This window comes from Delphinus delphis, chromosome 6 (assembly GCF_949987515.2).
Source record: "Delphinus delphis chromosome 6, mDelDel1.2, whole genome shotgun sequence".
In the NCBI taxonomy this organism is placed as follows: domain Eukaryota; kingdom Metazoa; phylum Chordata; class Mammalia; order Artiodactyla; family Delphinidae; genus Delphinus; species Delphinus delphis.
The window spans coordinates 88484750-88500713 of NC_082688.1; the positions used below are offsets into that span (position 1 = coordinate 88484750).

The 15964-nt window shown below is 37.2% G+C and overlaps 1 protein-coding gene across 1 annotated transcript in view; it reads right to left on the reverse strand.

Moving 5' to 3' along the window:
* Positions 1-15964, reverse strand: part of PTPDC1 (protein tyrosine phosphatase domain containing 1) — an 88577-nt gene that overhangs the window by 37284 nt on the left and 35329 nt on the right. The window contains exon 2 of the mRNA XM_060013526.1: positions 10923-11010. Coding sequence (XP_059869509.1) covers positions 10923-11004 — 82 coding nt within the window. The 5' untranslated portion in view covers positions 11005-11010. The remainder of the gene's footprint in view (positions 1-10922; positions 11011-15964) is intronic.

The following is a 15964-nucleotide window of genomic DNA, read 5'->3' on the forward strand; positions in this document are numbered from 1 at the left end:
AGTAATTTGACAGGAGTCTGGGCCAGACCTACCTGCTTATCATGGCGAGTCTCCCAGAGAGGTGGGGGCAGCTGGGGACAAAAACACTGGTGGCAGCCACATTTGGGAACATTCTGCTGGATGAATACTGCTTCTGGCAGCTGCCATCTTGGCTGACTAGCGCTAAGACCTGGCCTCATCCAACAGCCTATATGCACTAGAGCTGGGCAGCCTCCAGCCAAACAACTAACTAGGCAGGGACACAGCCCCACCCATCAGTACACAGGCTGCCCAAAGACTTCCTGAGACCACAGCCACCTCTAAAACACGCCCCTAGACATGGCCCTACCCACCAGAGGGCCAGGACCCAGCTCCACCCACCAGTGGGCAGGCACCAGGCCTTCTCCCCAGGAAGCCTGCACTAGCCTCTAGAACAGTCTCACCCACCAGAGGGGGCAGACACCATACGGAAGAAAATGACAATCCTGCAGCCTGCGGATCCAGGCCACTCACAGCAGGCCAAACCCTACCCTGGGACCAGCTGGTTCCTGGCCCTGTCCACTAGCAGGCCAACGCAACCTTCGGGACACCCCAGACCCCATACTCAACTGTGACAGGAACCACTCCCCACCCCTGCCACCAACTATCCGAAACGAGCTCTGGGATCCCAGAGAGACTCCAACAACTGGCTCTGCCTACCAGTAGGCCAGCACTAACCCCAGGACCTGGCTTCACCAACCAGTGGGCGGGCAACAGCCCTGGAGTCTTCAGGACCCTGACCCTGCCCACCAGTGAGCCAGCACTAGCCCTGGGGTTCCCTAGGATTCTGTAGCCAGCCGCCTTGTGACCAGGCCCCGCTAAACAGCAGCCAACAGCACCTGCACAATGCAGGGCCTGGCAACCAAATGGGCTAGGGGTCAACCAAGCTTAAATGACCGTCCACATAGCCCCCATAACAGAAGAACCCACACATTCCCTTTAGGGGGAAGCTCTAGAGCATATAGCTTGGATGATGAGAGAGGAGTGCACTGCTGTAACACAGGACATCTCCTACAGAAGGCCACTTCTCCAAGGTCAAGAAACGTAACTAACCTACCACATACATAAAAAAATAAATAACAACTTAGACAAAGTGAAGTGGCAAAGGAACATATTCCAGAAGAAGGAATAAGATAAAACCCCAGAAAAAAACTAAGTAAAGTGGAGATAGGCAATCTACCCGAGAAAGAGTTCAGAGTAACAATCCTAAAGATGATGAAAGAACTCGGGAGAAGAATGGATGCACACAGCAAGAAGTTAGAAGTTTTTAAACAAAGTCTTAAAAAATATAAAGAATGACCAATCAGAGATGAAGAATACAATAATTGAAATGAAAAGTACACCAGAAGGACTCAATAGCAGACTAAAAGATAAAGAGAAATGGATCAGCGAGCTAGAAGACAGAGTGGTGGAAATCACTGATTCTGAACAGAAAAAAGAAAAGAAATGAGGACAGTTTAAGAGACCTCTGGGATAATATCAAGTGCACTCATTTTGGCATTATAGAGGTCCCTGAAGTAGAAGAGAGAGAAAAAAGGCCTGAGAAGATATCTGTAGACACAACAGCTGAAAACTTCCCTAACCTGGGAAAGGAAACAGTCACCCAAGTCCAGGAAGCATAGAGTCCCATGTAGGATTAACCCGAAGAGAAACACACCAAGACACATGGTAATCAAAATGACAAAAGTTAAAGAGAATATTAAAAGAAGCAAGGAAAAAGCAACAAATTACATACAAGAGAACTCTCATAAGGCTATCAGCTGTTTTTTTTAGCAGAAATTCTGCAGGCCAAAAGGGAGTGACAACTTGTTGATGTGGTGTATCACACTGATTGATTTGTGGATATTGAAAAATCCTTGCATCCCTGGAATAAATCCCACTTGATCATGGTGTATTATCCTTTTAATGTACTGCTGGATTCGGATTGCTAGTATTTTGTTGAGGACTTTTGTGTCTATGTTGATTAGTGATATTGGCCTGTAATTTTCTTTTTTTTGTGGTATCTTTGCCTAGTTTTGGTATCAGGGTGATGATGGTGGCCTCACAGAAAGAGTTTGGGAGTCTTCTTTCCTCTGCAATTTTTTGGAACAGTTTCAGAAGGACAGGTGTTAGCTCTTCTCTAAAGGTTTGATAGAATTCACCTGTGAAGCCATCCGGTCCTAGACTTTTACTTGTTGGGAGTTTTTTTGATTTCAGTGCTGTGATTGGTCTGCTCATATTTTCTATTTCTTCCTGGTTCAGTCTTGGGAGATTGTACCTTTCTAAGAATTTGTCCATTTCTTCCAGATTGTCCATTTTATTGGCATATAGTTGCTTATACTAGTCTCTTATGATCCTTTGTATTTCTGCAGTGTCAGTTGTAACTTCTCCACTTTCACTTCTACTTTTATTGATTTGAGTCCTCTCCCTTTATTTCTTGATGATTCTGACTAAAGGTTCATCAATTTTGTTTATCTTTTCAAAGAACAAGCTTTTAGTTTCACTGTTCTTTGTTACTGTTTTCTTCATCTCTATTTCATTTATTTCTGCTCTCATCTTTATGATTTCTTTCCTTCTACTAACTTTGGGAATTGTTTGTTCTTCTTTCCCTACTTGCTTTAGGTGTAAGGTTAGGTTGTTTACTTGAGATTTTTCTTGTTTCCTGAGGTAAGACTCTATTGCTTTAAACTTCCCTCTTAAAACTTCTTTTGCTGCATCCCATAGGTTTTGGATTGTTGTACTTTTGTGTTCTTTTGTCGGTACGTATTTTTTGATTTCCTCTTTGATTTCTTCAGTGATCCATTGGTTGTTTAGTAGCATGTTGTTTAGCTTCCACATGTTTGTGTTTTTTACAGGATTTTTTTCATGTAGCTTATTTCTAATCTTATAGCATTGTAGATGGAAAATATGTTTGATATGATTTCATTTTTCTTACAAATTGAAGAATAAAAACTATATGATCATCTCAACAGATGCAGAAAAAGCTTTTGACAAAATTCAACACCCATTTATGATAAAAACTCCCTAGAAAGTGGGCATAGAGGGAACATACCTCAACATAATAAAGGCCATATACGACAAACCTACAGTTAACATCTTACTCAAAGGTGAAAAGCTGAAAGCATTTCATCTAAGATCAGGAACAAGACAAGGATGTCCTCTCTCGCCACTTTTATTCAACATAGATTTGGAAGTCCTAGCTGTGGCAATCAGAGAAGAAAAAGAAATAAAAGGAATCTAAATTGGAAAAGAAGACATTACACTGTCACTTTTGCAGATTACATGTTACTGTACATAGAAAATCCTAAAGATGCTACCAGAAAACTACTATAGCTGATTAATGAATTTGGTAAAGTTGCAGGATACAAAATTAATACACAGAAACCTGTTGCATTTCTATACACTAGCAATGAAAAATCAGAAAGAGAAATTCAAGAAACAATCCCCTCCCAAAAAAAGAAACAATCCCATTTACCATCTCATCAAAAAGAACAAAATACCTAGGAATAAACTTACCTAAGGAGACAAAAAACCTGTACTCCGAAAACTATGAAACGCTGATGAAAGAAATCAAAGGTAACACAAACAGATGGAAAGATATACCATGTTCTTGGATTGGAAGAATGAGTATTGTCAAAATGACTACATTACCCAAGGAAATCTACAGATTCAATGCAATCCCTATAAAATTACCAATGGCATTTTCCACTGAACTAGAACAAAAAAAATCTTAAAATTTGTGTGGAGACACAAAAGGCAATGAATAGCCAAAGCAATCTTGAAAAAGAAAAACAGAGCTGGAGGGATCAGGCTTCCTGACTTCAGACTACTACAAAGCAATAGTCATCAAAACAGTATGGTACTGGCACAAAAATAGAAATATAGATCAATGGAATAGGATAGAAAGCCCAGAAGTACACCCACGCACCTATGGTCAATTTACCTATGAAAAAGAGGCAAGACTATACAATGACAGAAAGACAGTCTCTTCAATAAGTGGTGCTGGGAAAACTAGACAGCTACATGGAAAAAAAAATGCAATTAGAACATTCTTTCATATCATACACAAAAATAGGCTCAAAATGGATTAAAGACCTAAATGTGAGACCAGACATTATAAAACTCTTAGTGGAAAACATTGGCAGAACACTCTTGGACATAAATTGCAGCATTATCTTTTTCGATCTGTCTCCCAGAGTAATGAAAATAAAAACGAAAATAAAAACAAAAATAAACAAAGGAGAACTAATGAAACTCAAAAGCTTTTGCACAGCAAAGGAAACCATAAACAAAACAAAAAGACAACCCACAGAATGGCAGAAAATATTTGCAAATTATGTGACTGATGAGGGATTAGTCTCCAAAATTTACAAACAGCTCCTGTGGCTTAATATCATCAAAATGAACAACCCAGAAGACCTAAATACACATTTTTCCAAAGAAGACATACAGATGGCCAAGAGGCACATGAAAAGATGTTCAACATTGCTAATTATTAGAGAAATGCAAATCAAAACTACACTGAGATATCACCTCACACAAGTCAGAATGGCTATTATCAAAAATTCCACAAACAATAAATGCTGGAGAGGGTGTGGAGAGAAGGGAACCCTCCTACACTGTTGGTGGGAATGTAAATTGGTACAGTCACTATGGATAACAGTATGAAAGTTCCATTAAAAACTAAAAATAGAGCTATCATATGATCCTGCAATCCCATTCCTGGGCATATATCCAGAGAAAAACGTGGTCCAAAAGGATACATGCACCCCAATGTTCATTGCAGCACTGTTTACAATAGCCAAGACATGGCAGCAACCTAAATGTCCATCGACAGAGGAATGGATAAATAAGATGTGGTACATATATACAATGGAATATTACTCAGCCATTAAAAATAATGAAATAATGCCATATGCAGCAATAAGATGGACCTGGAGATTATCTAGGTCCTAGAGATAATGAGTGAAGTAAACCAGAGAAAGTGAAATATTGTATGATACCACTTATATGCAGAATCTAAAAAAAAATGATACAAATGAACTTATTTTCAAAACAGAAAGAGACTCACAGACCTAAAGAACAAACTTATGGTTACCGGGGGAATGGTGGGGTGAAGAGATAGTTAGGCAGTTTGTGACTGACATGTACACACACTGCTGTATTTAAAATGGATAACCAACAAGGACCTACTGTGTAGCACGGGAATGCTGCTCAATATTCCGTAATAACCTAAGTGGGAAAAGAATTTGAAAAAGAATAGATACATGTATATGTATAAATGAATCACTTTGCTGTACACCTGAAACTAACAGAACATTGTTAAACAACTATACTCCAATATAAATTAAAAAGTTAAAAAAACTAAGACAAAAAACAAAAGGGAGTGGCAAGATATATTTAATGGGATGAAGGGCAATAACCTACAACCAAGAATACTCTACCCAGTAAAGCTCTTGGTTCTGATTTGATGGAGAAATCAAAAGCTTTACAGACAAGCAAAAGCTAAAAGGAGTTCAGCACCACCAAACCAGCTTCACAACAAATGTTAAAGGAACTTCTCCAGGCAAAAAAGAAAAATCCACAACCAGAAACAAGAAAATTACAAAATGAAAAAGCTCATAGGTAAAGGCAACCATACAGTAAAGGTAGGAAATAATCCACACACAAAGCTAGTAGAGGGGTTAAAAGACAAAAGTAGTAAAATCATCTATATCCACAATAAGCAGTTAAATGATACACTAAACGATTAGATGTAAAATATGACCTCAAAAACAGTAATTGTACAATATTGTAAAGCAACCATACTTCAATAAAAAAGGAAAAACCAGTAATCATGAGAAGAGTACAAATGCAGGTTTTTTTAAATGCATTTGAAATTAAGAGATCAAAAACTTAAAACAATCATGTATATATATAGACTGCTACACGAAAACCTCATGGTAACCACAAACCAAAAATCTATAATAAGTATACACTCAAAAGAGAAAAAGGAATACAACATAACACTAAAGACATTCATCAAATCACAAGAGAAGAAAACAAAGGAAGAAAGGGAATAAAAGACCCATAAAAGCAAATCCAAAATAATCAACAAAATGGCAATAAGAACATACACATCGACAATTACCTTAAATGTAAACTGACTAAATGCTCCAACCAAAAGACACAGGGTGGCTGAATGGATACAAAAGCAAGACCTGTGTATACGGTGCCTACAAGAGCCTTGCTTCAGATCTAGAGACACATACAGACTGAAAGTCAGGGGATAGAAAAAGGTATTCCAGAAAAATTGAAATCAAAAGAAAGCCAGAGTAGCAATACTTATATCAGACAAAATAGACTTTATTTATTTTATTTTTAAAAAATTGTTTTATTATTCTTATTTATTGATTGATTTATATTTCTTGGCCAAGCCATGTGGCATGTGGGATCTTAGTTCCCCAACAGGGATCGAACCCACACCCCCTGCACTGGAAGAATGGAGTCTTAACCACTGGACTACCAGGGAAGTCCAGACAAAATAGACTTTAAGATAAAGACTGTTACAACAGACAACAAAGAACACTACACAATGTTCAAGGGATCAATCCAAGAAGAAGATATACAGATTGTAAATATATATGCACCCAATATAGGAGGCACCTAAATACATAAAGCAAATATGAACAGACATAAAGGAAGAAATTTACAGTACCACAGTAGCAGTATGGGACTTTAAAACCTCACTTGCATCAATGGAGAGATTATGCATACAGAAAATTAATAAGGAAACACTGCCCTTAAATGACACATTAGACCAGATGGATTGTATTGATACATATATATATATATATATATATATATATATATATATATATATATATATATATATATATAAAGCATTCCATCTGAAAGCAGCAGAATACACATTCTTTTTAAGTGCACATGGAATATTTCTCCAGGATAGATCACATGCTAGGCCACAAAACAAGCCTCAGTAAATTTAAGAAAACTGAAATCATATCAAGCATCTTTTTTTTTAAAAATTTATTTATTTATTTATTTATTCATTCATTCATTCCTGGTTGCACTGGGTCCTCATTGCTGCACGTGGGCTCCATCTAGTTGCAGCGAGAGGAGGCCACCCCTAGCTGTGGTGCACGGGCTTCTCACTGTGGTAGCCTCTCCCACCATTGAGCACAGGCTCCAGGCGCGCAGGCCTCAGCAGTTGCAGCACATGGGGTCAGCAGCTGTGGCTCAAGGGCTGCAGAGCACAGGCTTAGCAGCTGTAGCACATGGGCCCAGCCGCTCCGTGCCACGTGAGATCCTCCGAGACCAGGGCTCGAACCTGCATCCCGTGCACTGCCAGGCAAACTCCCAACCACTGTACCACCAGGGAAGCCCTCAAGAATCTTTTTTGACCACAATACTATGAGACTCGAAATCAACCAGAAAAAAACTGCAAAAAACACAAACACATGGAGGTTAAACAATATGCTACTAAACAAGTAATGGATCACAGAAGACAAAGAGGAAATTAAAAGAAAACCTAGAGACAAATGAAAACAAAACACGACAATCCAAAACCTATGGGATGCAGCAAAAAGTTCTAAGAGGGAAGTTTACACTAATACAAGCTTATCTCCGGAAACAAGAAAATCTCAAATAAACAACCTAACCTTATACCTCAAAGAACTAGAGAAAGAAGAACAAACAAAACCTGACGTTAGTAGAAGGAAAGAAATCATAAAGATCAGAGCAGAAATAAACAAAATAGGGATGACAAAAACAATAGCAAAGATCAGTGAAACTAAAAGCTGGTTCTTTGAAAAGATAAACAAAATTGATAAACCTTTAGCCAGAATCATCAAGGAAAAGAGGGACAGGACTCAAAACCAATAAAAGTAGAAATGAAAAAGGAGAAGTTATAACTGACACCACAGAAATATAAAGGATCATAAGAGACTACTACAAGCAACTCTATGCCAATAAAATGGACAACCTGGAAGAAATGGACTAATTCTTAGAAAGGTACAAACTCCCAAGTCTGAACCAGGAAGAAATAAAAACTATGAACAGCCCAATTACCAGTAATGAAACTGAATCACTAATGAAAAAAAAAAACTCCCCAACGAGTAAAAGTCCAGGACCAGATGGCTTCACAGGTGAATTCTATCAAACATTTAGGGAAGAGTTAACACCTATCCTCCTCAAACTATTCCAAAAATTTGCAGAGGAAGGAATACTTCCAACTCATTCTATGAGGCCAGCATCCCCTGATACCAAGATCAAAGAAAATTATAGGCCAATATCACTGATGAACATAGATGCAAAAATCCTCAACAAAATACCAAAATCCAAACCAAATCCAACAATATATTAAAAGGATCATATACCATGATCAAATGGGATTTATTCCAGGAATGCAAGGATTTTGCAGTATCTGCAAATCAATCAATATGATACACCACTTAACAAACTGAAGAATAAAAACCATGTCATCATCTCAATAGATGCAGAAAAAGCTTTTGATAAAATCAAACATCCAGTTATGATAAAAACGCTCCAGAAAGTGGGAGTAGATGTAACATACCTCATCTTAATAAAGGCCATATATGACAAACCCACAGCTAACATCATACTCAATGGTGAAAAGCTGAAAGCATTTCCTCTAAGATTAGGAATAAGACAAGGATATCCACTCTCGCCACTTTAATTCAACATAGTTTTGGAATTCCTAGCCACAGCAATCAGACAAGAAAAAGAAATAAAAAGAATCTAAATTAGAAAGGAAGAAGTAAAACTGTTAATGTTTGCAGATGACATGATACTACACATAGAAAATCCTAAGGATGTCACCAGAAAACTACTAGAGCTGATTAATGAATTTGGTAAAGTTGAAGGACACAAACTTGATACACAGAAATCTGTTCATTTCCATACACTAACAATGAACTATCAGAAAGATAAATAAGGAAACAAGCCCATTTACCATTGCATCAAAAAGAATAACATACCTAGGAATAAACCTACCTAAGGAAACAAAAGACCTGTACTTAGAAAACTGTAAGACACTGATGAAAGAAATTGAAGATGACATAAACAGATGGAAAGATATACCATGTTCTTGGACTGGAAGAATCAATATTGTTAAAATGACCACACTGACCAAGGCTATCTACAGATTCAATGGAATCCCTATCAAAATACCTATGCCATTTTTCACAGAACTAGAATAAATAATTTAAAAAATTTGTATGGAAACACAAAAGACCCCAAATAGCCAAAACAATCTTGAGAAAGAAGAACAGAGCTGGAGGTATCATGCTCCCTGACTTCAGACTATACTACAAAGCTACAGTGATCAAAACAGTATGATAGTGGCACAAAAACACACATAGATCAATAGGGATAGAGAGTCTAGTATAAACTCAAGCACTTATGGTCACTTAATCTATGACAAAGGAGGCAAGAATATACAATGGGGAAAAGACAGTCTCTTCAATAAGTGGTGCTGGGAAAACTGGACAGCTACATGTAAAAGAATGAAATTAGAACATTCTGTAACATCATATACAAAAATGAACTCAAAATAAATTAAAGACCTAAATTTAAGACTGGTACTGTACAACTCCTAGAGGAAAACACAGGCAGAACACTCTTTGACATAAATTGTAGCAACAGTTTTTTGCATTTGTCTCCTAAAGCAAAGGAAATAAAAGCAAAAATAAATAAATGAGACCTAATTAAATCTAAAAGCTTTTGCACAGCAAAGGAAACCATCGACAAAATGAAAAGACAACCTACTGAATGGGAGAAGATAGTTGCAAATGATATGACCAATAAGCGATTAATATCCAACATATATTGATATAAACAGGTCATACACCTGATTAAAAAATGGACAGAACTGAACAGACATTTTTCCAAAGAGGAAATACAGATGGCCAACAGGCACATGAAAAGATGCTCAACATAGCTAATCAACAGGGAATTGCAAATTAGAACCACAATGAGATATCACCTCACACCTGTCAGTATGGCTATCATTAAAAAGAACACAAATGACAAATGTTGGCGAGGATGTGGAGAAAAGGGAACCTTTGTACACTGTTCGTGGGAATGTAAATTGGTGTGGCCACTGTGGAAAATAGTATAGAGTTTTCTCAAAAAACTAAAAATAGAACTACCATATAGAACTTCCACTCTTGGGTATATATTCAAAAGAAAGAAAAGCATTAACTCGAAAAGATACATGCACCCCAATGTTCACAGCAGCGTTATTTACAATTGCCAAGATATGGATGCAACCTAAGTGTCCATCAACAAATGAACGTTTAAAGAAGATGTGGCGTATATATACACAATGGAATTTATTCAGCCATAAAAAAGAACAAAATCTTGCCATTTGCAGTAACATGGATGGACTTGGAGGGCACTATGCTAAGTGAATAAGTCAGAGAAAGACAAGTACTGTAAAATATCACTTATATGTGGAATATAAAAAATACAACAAACTAGTGAATATAACATAAAAGACTCACAGATATTGAGAACAAACTAATGGTTACCAGTGGTGGGGGGAGCAATACAGGAGTAGGGGACTGGGAGGTACAAACTACTGGGTGTAAGATAAGCTCAAGGATATATTGTACAACACAGGGAATATAGTCAACATTTTGTAAGAACTGTAAATGCAAAGTAACCTTCAAAAATTGTATAAAAAATTAAGGAATAAAAAAGGCTAAGGTCATTAATCAGGATTTTGAAAAGGAATTTTAACAGGTGAAAATAGTAAGGCAGAAATAAACAAAAGGCTGTAAGTAGTACCTGCAACTTGAGATTCCAATATGAAGAATCAGCCTTTTCTTTCATGTGTATTCATATAACTTTATTAAACTCTAGTTTACACAAAGACAAAAAGCATATTAAAGAACTATTACCTTTCATGTTTGCAGCATACCCACTGTTATTCACCAAAGTAGAATATGGTTGTTCATTTTGAGGCAAGACTCCCGCAGCCATGGTAGTCTATTGGGGGAGAAAAGATTACTTTTTGAAGGTTTGCCTATAGAATATTCATATGCTAATCACGTATAATGTGCTAGACTTCTACTGTCTAATACAGCAGTCATTAGCTAAGGGGTTATTGAGCACTTGAAATGTGGCTAGTACAGATTTGAGATATGTTGTAGATAAAGAATACAAGATTTTAGAGACTTGTACAAAAAAAGAATGTAAAATATCTAATTTTTTACATTTATTTGCCATTGAAATATTTTTGATATATTGGGTTAAATACATTTTTAAAATTATTTTTCTGATTCTTTTTATTGTTACTGGCGAATCTAAATTTGAATATGTGGCTCACATGATATTCTACTGGACAGTGCTGTGCTAGACAGTAAGGACATTACAGAGAAAAATAAGACATACTCTTCCTATACATTTTTAGTCTGTTGGGAAGATAAGATGTAGACACAAATAATGCTAATATGTGCTAAGTGTCACAAGGCAGTCTTGGACAAGCAAGAGGGCTGTCCAATTTGAGGGTAGGTGCAAGGCTTGAAGAAGGAATTTGTACTTGAACTGGGCTCAAGGAGTAACATTTATTGTGGACATGACAGTACACTAGGCAATTAAACAGAAGCCCTCATTCTTTACTAAAAGTAAGGTAGATAGCTAGTGGGAAGCAGTCGCATAGCACAGGGAGATCAGCTTGGTGTTTTGTGACCACCTGGAGGGGTGGGATAGGGAGGGTGGGAGGGAGATATGGGAACATATGTATATGTATAACTGATTCACTTTGTTATAAAGCAGAAACTAACACATCATTGTAAAGCAATTATACTCCAATAAAGATGTTAAAAAAAAAAAAGAGTTTACTGAGTTTATGACTTTACAGTTAACAGTCTTCATCTAGCTCATGCTAAGCTATATGGCTAAGTGTTCACTGTGTTCCTATGGCTTCTCCACTGAGGAAAGTTAAGTAAATCTTTTTATGTGTCAAAAAGCAAAAACTGCCACCTTTCTGAAGCCCCTATTATGTGTTGGATTGTGAAATAAGGAAAACACATTGATCTTTGTTCCCTGGTTCCTGACACAGAGCAACTAGACCATCGTAAATTCCTAAGTGATAGGAGCCCAAGGAGCCTCTTTTGTTCCAATTCTAATGAGGCAACTTTAACTCTAGGTGGGCTACTGGATGGCTCCTGGATTGCACTGGTCACCAGAAAGACCAACCCATGATTAGAAGCTTGGAATGTTCTAGAAGGGGAGAGTTGACTGTGACACAACAGAAAGTCACACACAATATTAAAGTTTTTTTCTAAATAATGATTTTAATATTTTTCTTTGAAAAAGCACATTTATTGTTTGGGCATCAATGACTGGGGGGGTCAAACTATAATTTTTATATGGTTATGTATTTTTTTTAAATGCTCTAAAAATCTGTTGAAATTTTTTGCACCAATAAATTAACAGTGGCAATTAATACAGCCTTAATATTTTTCCCTAGAGCATTTATTTTTGTGAGAAAAATCACTTCACAAATTTCAGGGGTCCTCCGAGAATTTCAAATTCACTAAAATTTTATTTCTAAAATCAAGTTTTATATGCTCAATAGGTATAAAATTTTTAATCTAAAGTCCTACTCAATGAAACTGTCTCCCTTCAAAAGAAGTACAAGAATTAAAATCACAGAGGTGCTCTAACATGAAAGAAAAAAGAAATTCCTGCAATATTTATATACAAATCTGGTATCATACTAATTAATACAAAATTTTATAATGGGCATAACATTTCAAATGAATGTTACATAAAGACAAGAAGTCAATGGACTAATGGAACAAGTTGTTCCAGGAAACTCATTAGCAAAAACTTAATTTGAAAGAATATACATTATGATTAGATTTACAGTAAACATTTTTACCATATTACTTTTCAAAAATTTGGACTTTTAAAACATGTTTTGACCAAAAAACAATTTATCACCATGTTAGAACCATGGAATTTTAGAGCAGTCAGAGTTCTAGCCCAGGTTGTTTTGTAGATGAGGAGTTATAAAGCATGTCCCAGGTGATCCAGCATGTGGTAACAAGGTAGAACCAGTTGTCACTTTTTCTGTGAAGGCTTCCCTGATGCCACCCTAAGCTCTTCAGCTGTAATGTAATGAAATGCGACTACTGGACTGGCTCCCCTGCACACCACGGGGTCTCGAGAGGAGAAGCCATGATTTGCTCATCTCTCTCTCTAAAGAAGGGGAGAGTCTGGTGTAAGGAACACATTCACTGCACATCTGTTGAGCTGAAATGGGCATACTAGACTGAGTTTCATGGATCTATTCATGTCTTATTTATGTCTGTATCCCCAAGACCTAGAGCTCACTGAAAACGTGGCTTTTCATGTTGTGGTTAAGACTCCCCGCTTCCAATGTAGGGGGCGCGGGTTCGATCCCTGGTCGGGGAATTAAGACCCCACATACTGTGCCGTGCGGCCAAAATAACAAACAAAAACAGAAAAACTCCATGGCTTTAAAGAGTGTTGAATTAATTTTACTCTTTTGGGTAGCAAAAAGTACAAATATGATTGTGGACTGTCTTTAAAAACTTTCTTTTTAACTAGCCCCTCAGAAACTCAAAGTTGTAAGTAACCTCAGAAGTCCTCTATTAGAATCCTAACCCACAAGAGCATTCTCTCCACAATGTCTTTGAACAGTAACACTGACGTTATCACACAGCTCTGGTAGTTAGAAAGCTCTTTATAATGTGGCAACTCTGTAATTTCTGCCCATTGGTGAGAAATATTTCTGCCCTTTGAGACTACAGAGAACAATAAATAAACCCTTTCTTCCTCATATCAAAAGCTGGCTGGCGATCATCCCAAATTACATCTTCCCAGACCCAGACTAAGGACCAGCAGTTCCTCCCCTCACCGTTTTTCATATGTAATCGTTCTAGACCTCACAGACCTGGATGCTGTTTTCTATTTACACTCTATAGTTATTCATATCCTAGTACTCAGAGCTGAGATGTATCCCTCAGGTGGGGTGTGATCATCAAAACTTAGAACAAAAACAATCAGCTCCTCTGTCTGCAGTGAATGTGGCTTACCATCATATTTCAGCAGTCTCAAGCAGTTTTCAGCAGTCTCAAGACACATCAGGATACAATGGTTAAAAAAAAAAAGGCTAAAAAATGACCTATAGTACATTTTGAGGTTTAAAAATGGACATTCGGTACAGATAATTAAACATATATAAAAGTTTAAAGTGAAATAAATGGTACAGAAGAAGAAGTAAAGTCTCCATTCCTATCTCCCAGCCCAAGTTTTACTCCCCAGAGGTAAACAATGTAAACATAGGCTTTAGTTCTTCTGGGGGGTAGTGACTATATGTACACCTCTGGTTATTATTTTATCATCTTTAAAATGATTCACCAGACTATTGAATTCCTGGTATAAAAGATGAGGAAATTGGCTCATTTACTCTACCAACCTCCTACCATGCCAAACCTTTCCCCATTTAATACATCATTATATTTTTAATTCTTCTGATTATCTTTGTAATTTTAAATAACATCCTTTAACCATCTTTTCTTCTTTCAACTTTAAACAGTATCTTGACTCCTTACCTTGTAAAATAAGAAAAGTAGTTTACCTGTATTATTCCATTTCACCTTTCCCCTCCACTTCCAAGTACTGCTAACTATATCATTTCTTTTTTTTAAAGCTTTTTAATTTTTAAGCTTTAGCTATATCTGTAATTAAGTTTCCCATGCTTTGTCTATAGGCTCATTCCAATATGTAAGATGAAATACAACATAATTGAGTGTATTAGATATTATATATATATATCTGTATACACATATGTATAATCCATATATATTTACCTTAAAAATATTTTTTACCAAGTCTTACGCTTGGACTCATATAAAAAGAAGTGCAATCGTGTATCACAAAACCTGTGCTGCTCAAAGTACAACATTCCAAGCATCAGTGTCAAGTGGATTATCTTTTATTTCATTAGCTGCTTAAAACAAGGGCAGATTTTGTTCTGCTGTAAATTTAGACAATGTATTTCTTATACAGACTGCCCCATTTGTTTGTTTGTTTTGCGGTACGCGCGCCTCTCCCGTTGCGGAGCACAGGCTCCGGATGAGCAGGCTCAGCGGCCATGGCTCAAGGGCCCAGCTGCTCCGCGGCATGTGGGATCTTCCCGGACCAGGGCACGAACCCGCGTCCCCTGCATCGGCAGGCGGACTCTCAACCACTGCGCCACCAGGGAAGCCCTCAAATTCTTAATCATACTATCTACTTGCTTTTTAAAAATATTTTTTCCAAGCCCTTTGGGTTTCTAATTCTAATGTGGATGAAAAGCTTCCTAGGCCCACTAAACAGTTACCAACCTAGGATTTCTTTTAATTGCACCCCTGAGTTGAGGCCATTGTTCCTCAGATTCTGCTTTGGCTTTGCTCTATCCTCAAGTAATTTTTTCATGAAAGGTGAATGGACGACGAACTTTCTAAGTCCTCTCATTCTGAAAATATTTATTTTATCCTCATACTTAGCTGATAATTTGGCTACTTACAGAATTCTAGGTTGAAAGCCATATTATGTCATGTCTACTGTGTTTTAACAAACAACATTGCTGATGAGAAGTCTGGATGTCAATCAGTGTATTAGAAACAGGCCCTTTTCATTAACCTTGATTATTAGTTCCTTCCAATATGTAGATTGAGTCTCCTTCAGAAGCTAAAATTGTCTGTGTACCAAGTACCATGATCTATATTTTAAGTGCTTTACTTTACAAAATCCACATCATTCTTACAGAATCACTCTATACAGTATATACTATTATTAGCTCCATTTTCTCAGGTGGGAAACCTTGCTTGAGATTACACATTTTCACTGGTAGAGCTGGGACATGAATACAGCCTGCACGCTTCTAATACCAATCCACTGTGCCCTACAGAAAGATCTGAACAAT